This window comes from Grampus griseus, assembly GCF_964374135.1.
Source record: "Grampus griseus genome assembly, chromosome: 12".
Lineage (NCBI taxonomy): Eukaryota > Metazoa > Chordata > Mammalia > Artiodactyla > Delphinidae > Grampus > Grampus griseus.
Genome location: NC_139006.1, coordinates 88491943 through 88511660, shown reverse-complemented (window position 1 = coordinate 88511660; position 19718 = coordinate 88491943). Strand labels below are relative to the sequence as shown.

At 51.9% G+C, this 19718-nt stretch overlaps 1 protein-coding gene across 1 annotated transcript in view; it reads left to right on the top strand.

The window, feature by feature from the left end:
• Nucleotides 1-298: 298 nt before the first annotated feature.
• SLC66A2 (solute carrier family 66 member 2) overlaps nucleotides 299-19718 on the top strand; it is a 50842-nt gene continuing 31422 nt past the window's right edge. The window contains exons 1-3 of the mRNA XM_082668393.1: nucleotides 299-631; nucleotides 5766-5899; nucleotides 13380-13430. Coding sequence (XP_082524519.1) covers nucleotides 429-631; nucleotides 5766-5899; nucleotides 13380-13430 — 388 coding nt within the window. The 5' untranslated portion in view covers nucleotides 299-428. The remainder of the gene's footprint in view (nucleotides 632-5765; nucleotides 5900-13379; nucleotides 13431-19718) is intronic.

Here is a 19718-nt window from a genome sequence, read left to right as displayed (position 1 = left end):
CCCGGCGGGGTCAGCAGTGTGCGTGGACGCGAGCGCCGCGCTGGGCTGAGCGTCCACCCCGGGCCGGGCCCCCTGGGCAGTGTCTACCCTCTTCCCCCCTCCTCCCATCCCTCCGACCCCCAGGCTGTGCGACCCCCTCGCCCGGAACTGAGCCCCCACCCCGAACTGAAAGTCCACCCCGGGCCGGCGCCCCGGAGGAGGGGTTCGTGCCCCAGCCGCGAGCCCGGCGGTGCGCCCCCCATTGGGCGTGGAGGCTCGGCCCGAGTGCTTTACCGCTTTTCCTCTCTCGCCAGGCCCCGCGACGGAGGACGGCTCAGGGCAGCGGCGGCATGTGAGGGTGACAGCGCGCGCGCCAGGAGCCCGAGAGCGCGGAGCGCGCGTGGGCCAGGTGGACGTCAGCCTGCCGGCGGGGCCGCCGGGCGCTCGGGATGGACGCCGAAGGCTTGGGTTGGCTTTTGGTCCCGCTGCAGCAGCTGGTTTCCTGGGGGGCAGCTGGGGCCATGGTCTTCGGAGGGGTGGTGCCGTACATCCCGCAGTACAGGGACATCCGGAGGACTCAGAACGCCGAGGGCTTCTCGACCTACGTATGTCTGGTGCTCCTGGTGGCCAATATCTTACGAATCCTCTTCTGGTAGGTTGAGGGTTTTCTTACTGTGGGGTGCTCCCAGGGAGATGGCCTTCTCCTTTTCTGGGTGAGGCCGGGGTGGGGTGGGGGCGGAAGTGTTTGCACTTCCTGGGAAGGAGCTGGTGAAATGGATGAGACTTTTTCCCAGGGAAAATGGTGGGATTGAAGTGGAGAAGCTCACATAATCTCGGATCTGCGTCTTCATTTTCGGTGGCTCGTACATGTACTGGATGCTTGCCCAGGGCCTTTTCTGTGGAGCTGTGTCCTAGGACTGGGTCCATGCCCTTAGGAATTTGGGTGAGGTTTGGGGGTAGTGGAGAGAAAACGAAGGGAATTAATGAATACCAGTAACAGAAGGTGGTCAGCATAGGAAGGACAAACCACTGGCCAGTAAAGGCTCTCAGGAGGGAACCAGACAGGAAGGAGTGCTGTGGGGGTGGTCTGCCTTGAAGGGTGGTCCCTTCCTGCCTTCTGCCTTGTGTGTGCGGGTTTGTTTTTGTTTGTTTTAACAGTAAAGTCAACTTTCTGGATAATACTTAAGAGACTATGTTTTCTTGCTCCTCTCAGACCAGCTTCCTCTTATTATCATTTGCATTCTGGTCAGGAACTTGAAGTTAATTTTAACAGTTGTTGAAGCCAGACGTAATTGGGAGGGTACACTTTCAGAGGAAGTGATAAGAGGTCTCGCGGCCTCACTGTAAGGCCAGAAAAGCCCGCAACTTTCCTTCCTTCTAGACGGTCCCAGGCCGCTCTGTGAGCACAGACAGGACAGCCTGGGACCGGGCAGCTGGCTCCTTCTTTTGACTTTTTGGAGTAATCGTGCTTTCTTGCTAATGGAGTTTAAGTCAGCCTTACCGAGGCACGATTTACAGGGAAGAAAATCACCCGTTGTGCAGTTTGATGAGTTTTGGCAGACGTCCCCTCTGCGGTCATCAGGGTGTGAGTCCCCTGAGTCCAGAAGTTCTCTGCTCCTTCACCTTCTGTCCACTTGGCCTAAGGCAGCCCTTGGTCACTCTCACCGTGTTTTTGCTCAGTCTGAGGTTTTAAAAGGTGAGCTGGTGAGTCGACCCCTTCTCCTGGAAGAATTGGTCACACCATGAGCCCTGTCTCTGGGCCAGTCCGCTTCTGAAGGAGGGGTCAGAGGGTGCTTATCTTTTAACTTGTTTAGCACAAGTTGAAAAACTGCATTTGACGACTCCTCCTTTCCCGGTGGCTGAGGACAGCACTCGCCCACTGCAGCAAGACTCTCCCCTTCGCTCTCTCAGCTGCCCCTCTCTAGGTCTAAGGTTGCACAGAAGCAGGTCCCAAACTGGAATCGTGTGTGACACTGCTGTCAACCCTGAGCACCCTGGGTGTGGCCCCCGGAGCTCCCAGCCCAGGCCCGGGCCTTAGGTCGGGAAGCAGCATTTCCTTTGGGCAGTGGCAAGTTTTCTGGAGGAGTGGCGGAGGATTGACTGAGGTTGCATTTCTTACGGGAAATACTTCCTTTGAGAGGGCTTCCCCCCAGCTATGCTTATCATTCAGAATTGCAAAAAGAAAATAGGATATCTAATCGACCTCTAACTATCTGTTTTGGAGAAATCAGAAATTAAACCAGTTTCTTGAATGCCATCTCGTCAGTGTTTCTGGGTTTAACAAGCAAGCATTTGATGCGTTGGGACTGGGAGTTCTCTCTCCATTGTAGGGCCTGAGCCTTTGAGAAAGAAAGAGTCTTTGGTGGAATTCTGAACTTTGTGCACTGGCACGTCCATTTCTGCACATCTGATTGCCCCTTGCCCACAGCATCAGCTGCGTGAGCTGTCCTGGGTCCCTCCGTGAGTTCAGCGGCTGCTGTGTGAACACACAGGGCTGCCCTCAGCCTGGATTCCAGAAGACTGTGGGACCCTATGGGAAGAAGGGAGGGCTGGCAGAGGTCTCTCCTCCAGGATCCCTCTGACCTGGGGTTGTGCTTTCCCTGTGTTTCACACCTGGCAGTACTTTGTAGTTCACGTGGTGAAGCCCAGCAGACAGGCCGGGCTCCGTCTATGACTTGTAACAAATACACGCGTCTCCTCCCACGTGGTCCCAAGGCCCCACTGCTCTGAGGGTGATGCCTGTGCTCCCTTTCCTTCCTTTCTCTGGAGCCTCCAAAGCCCCTACTCCTGGGTCCCCTAGCAGCCCATTTGATTTTATAGGTTTTTGAGGGTTTCCCATGGGCCAGACACTGGGCAGGTGCTGCAGGGTTAACGCTTCAGCAGAAGTGCTGTATGGAACGTGCCAGACACGTGTATATGGGTGATGGGTGGTGGGGAGGGGGAGAGCACCGGCTGGGAGCTGTGGTGGGCTCCGAGTGGGATGAGAGCAGTGATGGACTTGGAGGAAGTGAAGAGTACGTTTCCCAAAGCTGGCCGGGAATGCAGTCTCCGGAACTCCAGTCTGCCTGGGAAGCCGCCCAGGGAAATGTGTGGTGTGAGGCATGTGAGAAGCTCTGCAGTCCTGGGGGTCGGGGGTGGGGTGGGGGAAGGCTGACCAAGCTGTAGAAACCTGGCGTTTCTGTAACTCACGGAACTCTAATGCCTTTATTTCTTGCGATTCTTCCCATCCTTTTGCAGAACCAGCATTGAGCAGATCATACAAAATGCTGACGTGCAGGATTTGGCCTTTGTGGTGTCGGAAGCCAGAGGGTGGAGTGATTCTGTAAATGAGAAGGGGAGGGAGGGGGCCAGGGTGCAAGGACGCTGCTGCAGGGCCATCTGACCCAGGGCCTGAGGCATTCACAGAGCTAGTTCTCCAGCCCCGTCCCTATCTGATCAGAGATATGGTGACACTGTACCGGAGATGGAGAGACGTGGTGACATTGTATTGCAGGTGTAGTAAAATTGTATCGGAGATGTGGTGACACTGCACCAGAGGGCTAGTGACAATCCGCTACTCGAGAAGCCAGTCAGGGAAGTAGATACACAGCTTTTCTTCCAATCGAGCTTTTCTCTGCTACTTTGAAGACGCGTAGAAGGTGTTCCTTGTGGGAGCTTTTGCTCAGGCTCGGTGAGGCAGTGCACGTTCTCTGCCGCGTGCGTCTCCCTGGGAGCGAGACATGTGCACTGCACCGGGGGACGGCGCTTCCACTGGCTGCTCCAAGCAGCAGGCCACACGCTCGTCTGCTGGGCTGTCCTGTCCTCTGCTGCAGACCAGGCTTTGCCAACTGCATTCTCAGGGCGGGGGAGGGAGAGGTGCCTGGTGACACCTCTGCCGGCACAGACTATTAGCATTAAAGGCAGAAGTTTAAGTAACTTGATAAGTAAAAAATAGTGTCTTTCTATTTTAATTGGCTTTTAAAAATTACTAATGATGTTGAACTTTGTTTCATATTTGTTTTGTCCCTTGTGTATCTTCTGTGGAAAGTTGTGCTTTTTGAAATTTTCTGTCTTGTTCAGCCTGTCTTCACCCTAAAAGCAGTTTAATGTTCACTCTGCCCCCCTTACTTCACTGTAAATACTGAATTTACCTAGATTGGATTTTCGGCGCGTGGTATAAGGGGAAGCACAAACCTTCACCCCGCCCCCCCGTTTTTCTCGCCGCTCGCTGTTTCTGTTGAAAACAATGGAAGTAGCCTGTATCACATAAAGGCCCGCCCCGCGTCTTCAGCCTTGTCACTAACTGGAAATGAGCTTGGTCCCTAGACTGACTGACTTGTTGTGCTGCCCGCCCGCTCCAGTCTCCCCAGCCTGGCGCAGAACCTTCTCTGTCTTCTCCTCTGGACTATCTGTTGACTAGTCAGCCCCCCGGGGTCAGTCAGGTAACCAGTGGGGACTAGTTCCTAGAACTGCTAGAAACGTCCTCAAGCAGCTGTAGGGTTGTGTCCGCACTTTACAGAAGAGGTGAAGCCCGGAGGTGGTGGGGCACAGTGAGAAGGCCGGGGGGCAGCGTGGTCCCCAGAGCCAGCCTGTGGCGGAGCGCGTGTGTGGCCGCATCAGCCAGCTGTCAGTGACCCTCTCCTTGTAGGGGCGGGTGTGAGAGCGAGGCCAGGGGAGGTGGGCCGGGCCGTGTCTCCTGGTTTCCAGGAGAAGCTGGAGGTCAGACTGCCATCCAGGACAGTCTGGATGTCCTGTCGGCCACTAACTCGGGTTGGGGACGCCCCGTCAGGCCGCGCTGCCGCCGGCGCCAGTGGGATCTCTGCTCCGGAGCAGCCAGGCTAGAATGGGGGCCTGGGCTTTGAGGGTGCTCTTCTCGGGCCTCGCCTTAGAGGTGACAGTTCTGCAGGCCAGTCCTGTGATGCTGGTGGCCACGTTTGAGACCCCAGCTGGTGTGCGGAGGGCAGTGCTGTGACCAGCCCCTGGGCCGGGGTCTTCTGATGGGCCCAGCAGTGCCACTCACTGGACTGTGGCTGTGGCCTCCAGGAACTCTTGGCCGAGCTGCTGAAATGCTCAACACACTGGAGGAAAGTCAGCAGGAAGGCCTTGGGGCCTGTGGCTGGGAGGGCTGGGCAGGCTGGGGCTCAGAGAAGAGAGTGGACGTGGAGGCGTCCGTGCGGGCCAGCCAGGCCTGGTCGGGCATCAGGGCCTGAGGCTAGCAGTGCGGACCATGCCCTGCCTGCCGTTTCCTCTTCTCCAGTGAGGGCTGGGTGGCCCGGCCCCCCACTGCTCTGCTCACACTGGGGGCCGTGCTGGCCTGCAGACCCCACTCCCCACGGCCAGGGGCCAGGGCTGCCATCGGTCTCCAGACTCTGGAACGAGCCCTGGGGAGGCAGGTGTTCCAGCACCTGGGCTTCTCACCTGGTGGCGGCTGGGCCTCCGCAGGAGGGCGACGGTCAGCTGGCCGGACCGGGGGTGGGGGGGCGAGGGCAGGAGACCCACTCCCACCGGCCCTCGGCCCTGGGCCCTGGGAGGGTCGCAGCGGCTCCGGGGGGGGCCTGCAGCACAAGGAGCAGCCTGCCCGTGACTCGGCTCTGGGGGGCGGTGGAGGCCCGGTCTGGCCGTCGGGGGGGGCGCCCGGCCCCTCCGCATCCCGGCTCCGTGCCACCGTGGCGTCTGGAGACCTGGCCAGCGCCTCCTGACGCTGCGGCCCCTTCCCCCGCAGGTTCGGGAGGCCGGCTCCGTGCCTCCGTGGCGTGGCATCGGAGGCCCGGCCAGCGCCCCCTGACGCCGCGGCCCTTCCCCCGCAGGTTCGGGAGGCGCTTCGAGGCGCCGCTGCTCTGGCAGAGCGTTGTCATGATCCTGACCATGCTGCTGATGCTGAAGCTCTGCACCGAGGTCCGCGTGGCCAACGAGCTGAACCTGAAGCGCCGGGTCTTTGCAGGTTGGTGACCCGCAGCTGTGGGGATGAAGCCCAGCGACTCGACGAGCAAGGCTCGGCTGGAGCTCTCAGGGTGGGGGGCCTCCACCAGTGCCACCCCAGCAGCGCTGGCGTCGCCCGGTGGCGCAGTGTCTGGCGCGACACCGGTGTTCGCAGTCAGCCAAGTGACACCGTATCGTGTGAAACTGGAACTCGGGCGAGTTACGACCTGTTCTTGCCGTGTCCCTCGCCGTGGCCGTCGTCACGCGGGCCCCTCAGCTGGGGCAGGAGGGCGGCACTGCTGGTCTGTTTCTGATCAGGCCGGAGCCAGATGTTTCCTGCAGAGGCGGTTTTATCTCTGACCTTGTGTGTGGCTTGTGCACCAAACACAGCCTCTGTTTTTCCCATTCCTTGTGGCTGAGTCAACCGGCATCTTTCTCACATACTTTGTTAAACATTCACCCGGCGTCGTGCTCTGTGGGCCTCGGGTGGGCAGCGGGGTCCACGAGCTCGGGCAGGCGAGCCCCACGCTCGGCCCCTGCGGCTTTTTGCTGGCTCAGAAGATAGAAGGTGCTCCTGCTGGTTTTGCCTTCTCCTTAGGAAATGTTTCTTTCAAGCCGATGTTCTGTGTTCGACCGCGCGGGCTGTGGGCTTCTCTGTGCAGGAGGGTTGATGCCGTACTTCTGGTTTTTCTAATGACTAAGTCTAAGACCGCTCTCCCCTTCGACTTTGTCTGAGAATGTGGGTGTGTGCGATCTCAGCTACTGCTTAGAGAAGCGTTTTCTCTGGAGTTTGTTTAGTTCTGGGACTCCTGCAGACTTGAGGTCTTGCCCAGCTATTTATTCCCTGGTGGTTATTTTCTCTCCCTTTGAGCGACTCCTCTCCTCTTGTGTAGCTTCTGTTTCTAGAGTGACAGTGAGTGTGTGCTAACTTCAGTCTTTGTAGAAGTGGGTCAGCCTCAGCCCCGATGAGGAGCCTGGATCAGTTAGGGTCACTGAGATGATGAAGAGGATCACCCGCCACTGTCTGTTTCCGGTGTGTTTTTGCTTTTTCTGTCCCGTTAACGCCATCCTCCCAGCTGTGACTCAGGAGATCCACCAGAGGTGGTGCCGCTTGTACCGCTGCTCTTGCCTAGAAAGCAGGGCTTCTGGACCCTGGACCCCTCATGAGTTGAGGAGCTGGCTCTTAGCTTTCTCTGAGTCGAGGGCTTTCTGCCCAAGCGGCTTCTGCCCCTGCCCTCTGTGGTCTGTGCCCTTTCGAGCCTCCCCTTTAATGGGTGCAGGATCTCACAGCTGAGTGCAGAGTGGGCCGCGTGGGGTGGTCAGTGTGCGTCTTCACCCAGGGCGGGCGGAAGGCCTGGAGAGGACACCCGGTGCCCTGGTGGCGTACTGGTCCTGCCCCTCAGGCTCTGCAGCGGGAGACCAGGCTTGTGACCTTGTTTGAAACTGTGCGTGGGTCGTGAAGGCGGAGGGTGCCAGGTACAGCAGGTGTTGAGGCCTCTGGGTCACGCGGCAAACTTAGAGTTTAACGTTGGACATTTGATAGCAGCTCACGGTGATGGCCGGTCTGCTGGTGCACGCCGGCCCTGGTGGAGGGAGGACCGTGCCTCCTGACCTCTGGGCCCCCTCCTGACCCCGGCCCTCCCCCACTGGGTCCCCTGCGGCCTCAGGGAGAGTCGTCTCCTAAGCTCCGCCCACACCGGCTGAGCGTCTGAGCATTCAACACTTGAGTCCAGATCGGTTTACGTGTTTCCGTGTCTACTGTTTATGAGACACACAGGTCTCACCACCGCACTGTGGGAAGCTTTTAATGAATGTGTGGGTTTATTTCCTCTCATTTGCCAGAAGTAGGCGGGTGGGCTGTGAAGAAGCCGAGTGGTTCGGGCCTGGAAGCTCTGAGAGCCCGTGGGCCGCTGTGCCGCGGCCCCCGTCTCTCCCCCCACCCCCCGTGGCAGGTGGCTGGCCTCCGCTTCCCGACGTGTCAGCCGAGGCCTCGGGACACAGACTTCTTGGGGAGCTGACCATGCACATTATAGTAACTCTCCAGGAGAGTCTGGGGAGCTTTGTTTCATGGTTCTCATAGGATGGCCAGGCAGCCTAAAAAAAAGCTTAAATATTTCCCAGCTATCTTTTATAGAGGTTTGCAGTTTTGAAGGTCACTAATTCAACTTGAAAGTTAGGGTTAAAGAAACATAGATGGTGGTGAGGAGAAAAAGCAGGTTACTTAGAAAATTAAATATCTAATTTGTTATCTGAAGAGCATCATGTGCTCATTGTAGACGTTTTAGGGAAGACAGGATATACAGTAAGAGTAAAAAGCCTTCCGTCCCCCCACCCGGAGGTGACTGCTTTGAACATTGTGCTATAGTTTCCCATTTCTTTCTTTTTCCTTTGTTAGTCTCCTATCACAAAATTGGGATCATTTTCAAAATTAAGATCAAACGTTTTCAAACCTCTCATTCCACTGGCAGCTTTTCCATGCCCTTGTGTGTAGTGGGGGCAGGGCCGGGGTGTGGGTCCCCCTCCTTGGGTTGTCCCAGGTGAAATGGCATCCACCGAGACCACGTGTTTCACGGAGGAATTGGCTGGAGACACTAATATGCACCTGATGTTTAACTGTGAACTAGGAGTGAAGTGTGGTGTCCGTCTCGAAGGTGCTGTGTTTTTCCTTTTTCGCGTTTTATTGTAGAGGATTTCAAGCACGTAGAAGTAGGGAGAGTAGCATAACGGAGCTCCGTGTGGCACCGTAACCACCTCCAGACCCCGTTCACGTCTTTTTCCTGCAGTTTCTGAAGCAAATCCCAGATGTAGCCTCTTTATAGATAGTCTGTAACGTATCTCTAAAGAAATCGTCACCCATAAGAAATCAATGGTTCCTTATCATGAAACCACCATCTGTGTGTGACTTTCCAGCTGTCTTGTCCGTTTCCTGACTTTTTGGCCAGTTTGTTTCCTTAAACCAGGATGCAGCACACACTGTGATTGGCTGGTGTCTTTTTGTTGTTGATTTGTCTTCTTAATCTATAGGTTCTCCCTAACTCCCCTTTCTCCTTGGAACTTATCTGTTGTTGAAACAGGTCGTTTGCTGTGAGCTGAGCGCTGCACGCCCAGCACAGGGTCAGCAGACCAGCAGCAGTGTTCAGAGCGAGTCAGGCCCACGGGATCTGGACGGAATCGGGCTGCTGAACCAGGTCTGTCTGGGACGCCCTGCAGAGAACATTTTAAAAGATAACTGGACCCAGGTCTGGCCCTTTGTCTTTGCAGGACTGTTGCGTCCTTCCTCTGGGAGGTGTGGCTGTCAGCTGGCCCCTCTGGGTGGTGGCAGCCACGGGGGCCCAGGGCCCAGTCTTGAGAGTCAGCCCCGGGCCACCAGCCCCGAGGCTCCGCCGTCTCAGCTTCTGTAGAGAAACTTCCCCACAAACGCTACTTGGTCTTCCGATGGTTTCATTTCTAAAGGAAGGCAGGTGAAGGCCTATATTTGCCTCTTTTCAAAATTGGTTCCCAGCACCTTGCAGCGATGAGCACGTTTGTTTATATGCTATCCTGTGTTTCATGAGGTGGAAGCCCCTTTACCCACCTCTGGCCAGTGGGAGCCTCTGCCGCCGGCTCTTTTTTTTTTAAATTTATTTATTTATTTATTTTTGGCTGTGTTGGGTCTTCGTTTCTGTGCAAGGGCTTTCTCTAGTTGCGGCGAGCGGGGGCCACTCTTCATCACAGTGCACGGGCCTCTCACTGTCACGGCCTTCTCTTGTTGCGGAGCATAGGCTCCAGTCGCGCAGGCTCAGTAGCTGTGGCGCACGGGCTTAGTTGTTCCATGGCATGTGGGATCTTCCCAGACCAGGGCTCGAACCTGTGTCCCCTGCATTGGCAGGCAGACTCTCAACCACTGCGCCACCAGGGAAGCCCTGCCGCCGGCTCTTGATCTTTGACCTTTGGTCTTGTGGACCCCGGACACTGGTGCGACAAGATGCTCTGAGCGTGCTGTTCAGTTTCCTGCCCCAGACCTGCAGTCAGCCAGGTGTCCGAGGAGCCTGGTCTGGAGGTTTCCCAGGAGACAGAGTGCCCCCTCCCAGGCTGGCCCTTCACGGGGCCCTGGTCGGCTCTGATCTTCCCACTGCAGCCCAGGGACCCAAGAATAACAGAGCGTGGCGTCTCCACCAGGCGCCTCCCTCATGGCTCCTGGCCAGGTTCCGTCATGAGGCCGCCGACAGCGAGGCTGCTGAGAAGCTGTTTCCTCGGGGATCCTCAGGGCCACACGTTCCTCCCGCCAGATTCCCGTGTTGTACTGTCACTAAGAATAGTGCCTCCCGATGGGTGCGTCACCAACCGGCTGCAGGCGTGAACTCACCTGAGGTTTGCCCCACATCTCAGCACTGGGGTGGCATTGGCTGGGGAGGTGGCCGGGAGGGGTGACTGCTGAAGGGGACAGGTTTCCTGTGAGGTGAAGCAAGTTCTAAAATACCGTAGCGGTGGGGGCTGCACCACACACCTGTGGGCATCCTCCACACCACTGGGAGAGCGACTTTTTATGGTGTGTAGTTACAGCTCAGTAAAGCTGTAAAAACACGTTGGGTGGGGAGGTCACGTACCATCCTGAGATTGAAAGCTGAGGACACCCCCTTCCCCAGGAAGATGTTTATCCACAGACCGTCCTGCATTTTCAAGGGCTCCGTTGTGTCCTCGGACATCAGGCTACGATCCTGCTTCAGTTCAGCCCACTGCCCTGGAGCTGACACAGGGTCTCCTGTTCCCGTGTTGCCTGGACCACCATGATAGTACTCCTCCTGGTCTCCCGGTCCCCCGGTCCCCCTGTAGCCGTCATCCCTTCCACCACACGCAGGCACCGTTGCCCCCGCGTGGTCTCTCCAAGGTGCCCCCAGCAGTGAGTCTCAAAGTGTGACAGGACTAAAGCCCCTGGAGCAGTTGAGGGCCTGCCTCTGGTCCACCCCCCAGCCTCCTGCTGGCCACCAGAGGCTGACTCTCCCGTCTCAGCTCTGCTGGAACTTCTGCCTTGTCATCTCTGGTTCCTGGCTCTGGGGCTGCTCGACGAGTGACCCCAAAACTTGATGACGTGAAAGGACATTTTTGCTTCGGACTCCACAGTTCGGCTGTTTGCTCGAGCTCTTTCTCACAGTCTCATTCACTCTCTCCCGTCCCCTCCTTTCTCTCTCTGTCTCTCCCTCTCACTGTCTCTCCCCCTTACCCTCTCTTTCTCTGTCTAGCTCTCTGTCTCTTGCTCTGTCTCTCCCTCTGTCTCTCTCTGTGTCTCTCTCTTTCACTCCTCTCTCTGTCTCTGTCTCTCCCTCTGTCTCTGTCTCTCTCTGTGTCTCTGTCTCTCTCTTTCACTCCTCTCTCATGTGTCTGGGTTGGTGCTGGCTGTTGGCCGGACCTCAGCCGGGCTCTGCTGGAACATCCCTGCGTGGCCTCCTCATGTGGCCTGGGCTTCCTCACAAGGTGGCGCTGAGTTTCAAGGGGAGAACCGGGTGGACGCTGTATCTTTTTAAAGATCTAGTCTTGGAACTCACACAGCATCACTTCTGAAGACCTGCAGTCTCAGGCCCACCCATAGTCAAGGGGGCAAAGACCCGCCTCCTGGTGGGAGAGGGGAGGTTCTGAGGACAGTGTGGTTGTGTGTTTTTTTAAAGATTCAGTTATTATTTATTTATTTTTGGCTGCGTCGGGTCTTAGTTGCGGCACGCAGGATCTTCGTTGAGGCACGCGGGATCTTTCGTTGCAGTGTGCGGGCTTCTCTCTAGTTGTGGCGTGTGGGTTTTCTCTTCTCTAGTTGTGACACGCAGGCTCCAGGGCTTATGGGCTCTGTGGTTTGCAGCATGCAGGCTCTCCAGTTGTGGCACGTGGGCTTAGTTGCCCTGTGGCATGTGGGATCTTAGTTCCCTGACCAGGGATTGAACCCGTGTCCCCTGCACTGTAAGGCGGATTCTTTACCGCTGGACCACCAGGGAAGTCCCAGTGCAGTTGTTTTGGAACCTTCGTGCCTGGCCTGGAGTGTGTCCTCAGTACAGCTCTGTGGAAGCACATGATTGTTGAAAACATTTCTAGCGTCTCTCAGCTTCAGAGCCCACTTTCTTCCATCTGTCCTATACAAAGGTGTCTTTTCTAAAACGTAGATCTGATCATGTTGCTTTCCAGCCAAGGAACCTTAGGCAGCTTGCCGCAGTACACAGGGATGTGACCTTCCCACCCAACTTACCCAGCCCTCTGCTTGCCGACCCCCAGCTCTGCACCCGCGCACTCTGTGCGTCTCCCAGCCATGCCCGGTGCTTCTGCATGTGCGAAGCTCTGCTTGTCAGCTCAGTGTGATCAGGCCTGGAGAGGAGAAGGGAAACGGTGTCTGAAACGCACAAGTAACTGAGTTGAGTGCTCTCTCCTACAGCCTCCCTCCTCTCCCCTCCTTCCCTCTTTTGGGATTTTGATCTGTAGAGTAGGTGCCCATGAATGGTGAAATAGGTCTGAATCAAAGAAATAGAAGCAAAAAGCTGAGAGAATCTGACCAACTCTGAGGGGTCAGAACCCAGAAGGTCCAGGAGGGGGTGTTGGGGAGAGGGGTGGGGTGCGGAGAGGAGACTGCAATTTGTGTTGGTTTATAAACCACTCCCCCTGCCCCGACCCCCCAGCTCCTCCCGGTCTAGGCAGCAAGTCTGGTGTTTGCTTTTAGTTGATTACATGCAAAATTTCCATTTTGGGGTAGAGTGAACATGGCCTGGGGCAGGTGACACACGACCTTTGGTCTTGCCTCTGCTTTCTGACCTCAGTGACTCTTCTCTTTAACTACCGTCTGTCCCAGGCCCCACCTGCAGGTGGAACCCAGCTGGAGGCGCTCTGTCTTCAGGGCCTCTGGTCGGTAGGTCAGTCGGTCATTGTCCTGGGGTGGCCCAGACTAGGGAGGTCTCAGGTGGGGTGGGGTGCTCGGAGGGGCAAGGTACCTGGCAGTCGAATTGTCGCATACTGGGTCAGGTATTCCTTCCTGGGCCACAGTGGAGACAGCTGCCAGACCTGCTCCCTGACTGGGTGTGATGTCCGAGGGCGGTCAAGTTCACGTGCTGAGCTAGCTCTCCGTTTATGGCGGGGGTCCTGTTGAGTGTCCTCTGAAAACAGCTCTATTGAGCAACCTTCCGGAGAGTTTGGACCCTGAGACAACTGTCTTGCAACCAGGGCTTCCGTACAGATGAGCTCCCAGGGGAAAGTAGAAGGGTCTGCTGTATCTCTGTCAGCACCTCTGACCTTAGAAATTAAATGAAAATGAGGTGGCTTTTCATTTTTTTCCCTCTGTCCCAAGCACTTATTTGGAGGAGGGTAGGTTTGGAGAAGAATGGTTCAGAAAGTGTATTTCCTAATGCACAGAAACCAAAAGCTTGCTGTCTTCCTGTTCCATTGTTTTTTGTTTTTTTTTTAAAGAAATACAACAAGGACTTACCAGTGTTAAAACCAGTCTGTTTTTGTCTCTTCTTCCTTCCTGTTTTCTCTCTCTCTGTCTTTAAATGTAGCTGCAGATAATAAAGATGAAGCCAGAGCCCCCCCCAGGCGGTCATATCTGGGTAGGTACCATGCTGCATGAACCCCCCCCAGGCGGTCACATCTGGGTAGGTACCACGCTGCATGAGCCCCCCCAGGTGGTCACATCTGGGTAGGTACCACGCTGCATGAGCCCCCCCAGGCGGTCACATCTGGGTAGGTACCACGCTGCATGAGCCCCCCCCAGGTGGTCACATCTGGGTAGGTACCACACTGCATGAGCCCCCCCCAGGCGGTCACATCTGGGTAGGTACCACGCTGCATGAGCCCCCCCCAGGTGGTCACATCTGGGTAGGTACCACACTGCATGAGCCCCCCCAGGCGGTCACATCTGGGTAGGTACCACGCTGCATGAGCCCCCCCCAGGCGGTCACATCTGGGTAGGTACCACGCTGCATGAGCTTCCTCCTCTGCAGCTCGTCCCTCTCTGTCTCTGCTCCCACCTGTGCCGCATCCTCACCTTGCATGTACATCATCTACCCAGTGTGGCCGAGGCTGCAGCCAGCTAACCAGCCACACCTGCTGTTTTCGAGCATGAAGTAGCTCCTAGAAACCTGCCCATTTCCTGCGTGTGTGGGAGGGGGGAGAGGGAGGGAGGGGCATGGAGAGGTGGAAAGAAAGAGAAATGATCGGAACACAAGTTTTGGAATTCTTCCGTTAAATTTATTCCAAAGTATTTTATTCTTTTTGATTCTGTGGTAAATGGAATTGTCTTCTTGATTTCACTTTGGTTTGCTCATTGTTTCTTTGTAGAAATAAAATTGATTTTCACATATTGATCTTGTGTCCTGCAACTTTGCAGAACTCATTTATTCTAATCGTTTTTTAGTGGATATTTGAGGCTTTTCTATATGCAAAATTCTGTTACCCACAGTTAGAGGTCGTGTTACTCCTTCTTCTCCGATCTGGATGCGTTTCATTTCTCTTTCTTGCCTAATAGCCCTGTGGCCAGAAGTGGGAGAGCAGGTGTGCTTGTCTTGCTCCTGATTGTAATGAGAGGGCATTTAGTCCTTGACCATTAAGTATGATGCTAGCTGTGGATTTTACAGAGATGCCCTTTATCAGGTTAAGCAAGTGCCCTTCTGTTCTGAGTTTGTTGAGTTTTTCCATCATGAAAGGATATTTAAGTTTGTCAGATGCTTTTTGTGTCTGTTGAGATGATCGCGTGGTTTTGTCCTTTATTCTGCTTTTATAGTGTGTTACATTGATGGATTTTTGTATGCTGAACCAACCTTGCATTCTCGGGATAAATCTCATCTGATCATGATGTATAATCCTTTTTATAAGTTGCTAGATTCTGTTTGCTAGTATTAGGTGGAGGATTTTTGTGTCCATATTCGTAAGAAATATTGGTCTCTTTTTTTCCTTCTTCTTGTGATGACTGGTTTTAGTATCAGGATAGAACTGGCTTTATAAAGTAAGTTAGGAAGGGGAAGTGTTCCTTCCTCTTCTATTTTTTTTTAATTTTAAGACTTTGCTATCAATTCCTTATTAATTAAAATGTTTTAATTGAAATATATTTGACATATAACATTATGTAAGTTAAATGTGTATATGTTAATTTGATACATGTGTATACTGTGATATGATAGCCATGGAGTGATAACACCTCTATCATGTTACATAATTATCTTTTTTTTTTAGTAGTTGGAATAATTACTTTTAGTCTCTTAGCAAGTTTGATGATTATAATTCAGTGTTGTTATCTGTATTCACTCTACTGTGCATTAGATCTGTGGGGCTTATTTACTGCTTGTTGCAAGTTCACCAATTCTTTTAAATGTTTGGTACAATTATCCAGTGAAACTCTCTGGGCCTGGGCGTTTTGTGGGAAGTTTTAAAAGTACTAATTCAGTCTTTTACTTGTTATAGATCTATTCTGATTTTCTATTTCTTCCTGAGTTAGTTTCAATAGAAGTTCTTTCTTAGAATTTGTCCATTTAATCTGTTATTTAATTTGTTGGCATATAATTGTTCTTGGTATTCCCTTATAATCTTTTTGACTTCTGTAAAGTTGGTGGTAATGATCTCTCTTTAATTCTTGACTTTAGTAATTTGACTCTCCTCCCTTTCTCTCTCCTTCTTGTTTTGGTTCTTCCAGCTCAAGGTTTGTCCATTTAATTGGTTTTTTTTCCCCAAAGAGCCAACTTTTGGTTTTGTTGATTTTTCTCTATTGTTTTTCTAGTCCCTATTTATTTCCACTTTAGTATTTATTATTTCTTTCCTTCTGCTTATTTTGGGTTTAGTTTGCTTTTTTTTTTAGTTTAAGATAGAATTAATTTATTGATGAGGTATTTCTTCTTTTTTTAAGTTGACGTATAGTTGATCTTCTTTTTAAATATAGCATTTACAGCCATAATTTCCTTGTAAGGAATGCATTAGCTGCATCCTGTAAGTTTTGGTATGTTGTGTTTTTGTTTGCATTTTGGTCTTAAAATATTTTTAAATTTCCTTCAGGATTTCTTCTTTGACTCATCTGTTATTTTTGAGTTTGTTGTTTAATTTCCACATATTTGTGAATCCCCGAAATTTCCTTCTGTTATTGATTTTTAATTTAATTCCATTGTAGTTGGAGAACATATTTTGTATTATTCCAGTCATTTTATTTTATTTTATATTTTAAAAAAATAAATGTATTTATTTATTTATTTTTGGCCGCATTGGGTCTTTGTTGCTGCTTGCGGGCTTTCTCTAGTTGGGGCGAGCGTGGGCTACTCTTTGTTGTGGCACGCGGGCTTCTCATTGCAGTGGCTTCTCTTTTTGTGAAGCACAGGCTCTAGACATGTGGGCTTCAGTAGTTGTGGCACACGGGCTCAGTAGTTGTGGCTTGCGGGCTCTAGAGCGTGGGCTCAGTAGTTGTGGCACGCGGGCTTAGTTGCTCCTCAGCATGTGGGATCTTCCTGGACCAGGGATCGAACCTGTGTCCCCTGTATTGGCAGGTGGATTCTTAACCACTGCACCACCAGGGAAGTCCCTATTCCATTCATTTCAAATTGAGGCTTGTTTGATGGCCTGGCTGATGGTCTCTCTTAGAGAACGTTCCATGTGCACTTCAGGACGATGTATATTCTGCTGTTGTCAGGTGGAGGTGGAGGGGTGTCTGTTAGGTTTGTAGTGTGGTCAGGTCTCCTCTTCCCTTTTTCCTCTGTCTAGTTGTTATGTCCGTTACTAAAAGTGTGTATTGAAATCTTCAGCTACCTTTAGATTATTTGTTTCTCTTTTCACTTCTGTCAGTTTTTGCTTTTTATATTTTGGGGCACTGTTGTTAGGTGCATATGTTTATCGTTTTATCATACTGATAGATTGGCCCTTTTATCATTATAAAATTTTCCTTCATTTCTAGTGACGTTTTTGTTTTAAAGTCAATTTTTTTCTGACAGTAGTGTAGCTACTGAAGATCTCCTATGATTGCTGTTTGTATGGCATATCTTTTTCCACTTTGCTTTTGACTTCTTTGTATCTTTGAATCTAAAGTACGTCTCCTGTGGACAGCATATAGTGGATCGTTTAAAAAAACTCATTCTGGCAATTCTGCCCTTTGATTGGATTGTTTAATTCATTCACATTTAACGTTATTGTGATATGTTTAGATTCACACCTGCCATTTCAGTTTCTGTTTTCTATCCTCATGTCTACCCTAACCCCCAACTGTTCCTTCTTTACTGCTTTCTTTTGTATTAAGTGAGCATTTTCTAGTGTAATATTTTAATTCCTTTAATGAGCCTTAAATATATATATATAGACACACATACATATGTGTGTGTGTGTGTGTGTGTATACTACATTATATCACATTATATTATATTATATTATGTTATTTTCTTGGTGGTTGCTCTAAGGCTTATGCTTGCATCTTACCAGAATCTACTTCAGACTTATACTAACTTAATTATTTAATCAGTTAAGAGAGGAAAGGAGAAGAACTACGCACATATACTGTCTTTTATAATTACCTACATAATTACCTTTACCTATACTTTTTGTTTTTCTCAAGTGGATTATAATTATTGCCTGATGTCTCTTTCTTTCATCATGAAGAACTTATTTTTTGTATTCCCTGTAAGATGGGTCTGCTAACAAGAAATTCTCCCAGTTCTTTTTTATCTGGAAATGTCTCTATTTTGCCCTTGTTTTAAAAAAAATTTTTTGGCAGGAATTTCCTGGTGGTCCAGTGGTTAGGACTCCACGATCTCGTTGTTGAGGGCCCGGGTTCAGTCCCTGGTTGGGGAACTAAGATCCCACAAGCTGTGCAGCCAGGATAAAAGAATAAAGTTTTGCTGGATGTAAGAATCTTGGTTGACAGTTTCTTTGCTGCATTTCAAATATGTTACTCATTATCTCTTGCTGATTTCTTTCTTTTTTTTTTAAGTTAATTTATTTTTTTAATTTTGGGCTGCATTGGGTCTTCGTTGGTGCACATGGGCTTTCTCTAGTTGCGGTGAGCAGGGGCTGTTCTCAGTTGTGGTACGTGGGCTTCTCATTGTGGTGTCTTCTCTTGATGCAGAGCATGGGCTCTAGGCACGCGGGCTTCAGTAGTTGTGGCACACGGGCTCAGTAGTTGTGGCTCGAGTGTTCCAGAGCGTGGGCGCAGTAGTTGTGGTGCACAGGCTTAGTTGCTCTGCAGCATGCGGGACCTTCCCAGACCAGGGCTGGAACCCTTGTCCCCTGCATTGGCAGGCGACGCTTAACCGCTGCACCACCAGGGAAGTCCCTGATTTCTTTCTTCTTTTTTTATTTTTTGGCTGTGCCACTCAGCTTGCGGGATCTTAGTTCCCTGGCCAGGGATTGAACCCAGGCCCTTGGCAGTGAAAGCATGGAGTCCTACCCACTGGACCGCCAGGGAATTCCCTCTCTTGCTGTCTTTTTCTTTGGCATTCAACATTTAGACGGTGGTATTCCGTGAGGGTGTAGTTCTCTTTGTACTTATCCTTTTTGGAACTTGTTAAGCTTCTTGGGTGTGTAGACTGATATTTTCATCAAATCTGGGAAGTTTTCGGTCATTATTTCTTAGGCTGTTTTCCTCTCCTTTCTCCTCTCTTCAGTGCACCCGTCACATGCACGTTGGTGTGCTGACTATTGTTCTGTGTGTCTCTGAGGCTCTGTTCAGTTTTCTGAATTCCATTTTCTCATTCTTCTTCACATGCATGATCTTTATTGATCTGTGTTCAAGTTTGCCGAATCTTCCACCAGCTCAGCTCTATTGTTGAGCCCCTTATTGTGCTTTTTTTTTTTTTTTTACCTCAGTTACTGGACTTTGCAACTCCAGAATTTTCATTTGGCTCTTTTTAGTAATTTCTACCTCTTTATTGCTGTTCTCTGTTTGATGAGACATTGTCAGTATACTTCTTCCTTTCATTCTTCATGTATGGTTTCCTTTAGTTCTTTGGACATATTTGTAATGGCTGCTTTGAAGTCTTTTCTGCTGAGTCCAATGGTTCTGTCCCTTCAAAAGCAATGTTTCCTTCTTTTTCTTTTCTTTCTTCTTCTGTGTATGGGCCACTTTCCATACATACTTTGTTGAAAACTGGCTGTTTGAGGTAAAATACTGTAGCAACTCTGGACGCTGACCCCACCCTGCTTGGGGGCCTGTTTGGTGTCTGTGTGTTTAGTGACTTGGCTGGATGGCTGCCCTCTTAGAGTCCCTCCCCCGCTCCCCCGCCAGGCTGGCTGTGGACCTGCTGTCTTTGACTGTCCTTGGCCCCCCTGTTAAGCTGCTCCGGGGTCTGCCACCACTGATTAACAACTGATTGCTCTGTTGGTTTTGATAACGGCCTAGGCTGCACAGCGCTCCAAGGTCTGATCCAGTTAAAGGCAGGCAGGGGTGGCCTGAGGCCCGCCTTTGACAGTTGCTGTGTCCAGGAGGGCCGCTCTTGCTGCCTCTCTCTGATAAACGGCCAGCTTCCCCTCAGTTGCCCTCTGGCAGGTTACCTATTGTGTTTGTCTGTGCCCCTCTGGCAGGTTACCTGTTGTGTCTGTGCCCTTAGGCTTGAGCCTGTTCCAAGCAAGGTACCCCTCTGGGGGGAGCTGTGGAGCGCTCTGTTCTCACCCCTCCACCTCCAGGGCAGACCCTCTGAACCCTTGCTCTGGAGCTGGAGGCCGGGCAGTGGTGGCCCTTGTTGGGGTGACTGCAGTGCTCTAAGTGCAGGCACTGGGAGTTGTAGCCCCTGGTATTCCCGGCTTCCCCTCCAGTTGTGGGACCTCCACCCCATGAGCGCACTGAGGCAGGAGGGGTATTCTGTACCTGCTGCTCCTGGGGGCTGCGGGGAGGGGCCCCTCTGGGCTGCCCCCACCTGGGGTGATGCTGTCATCAC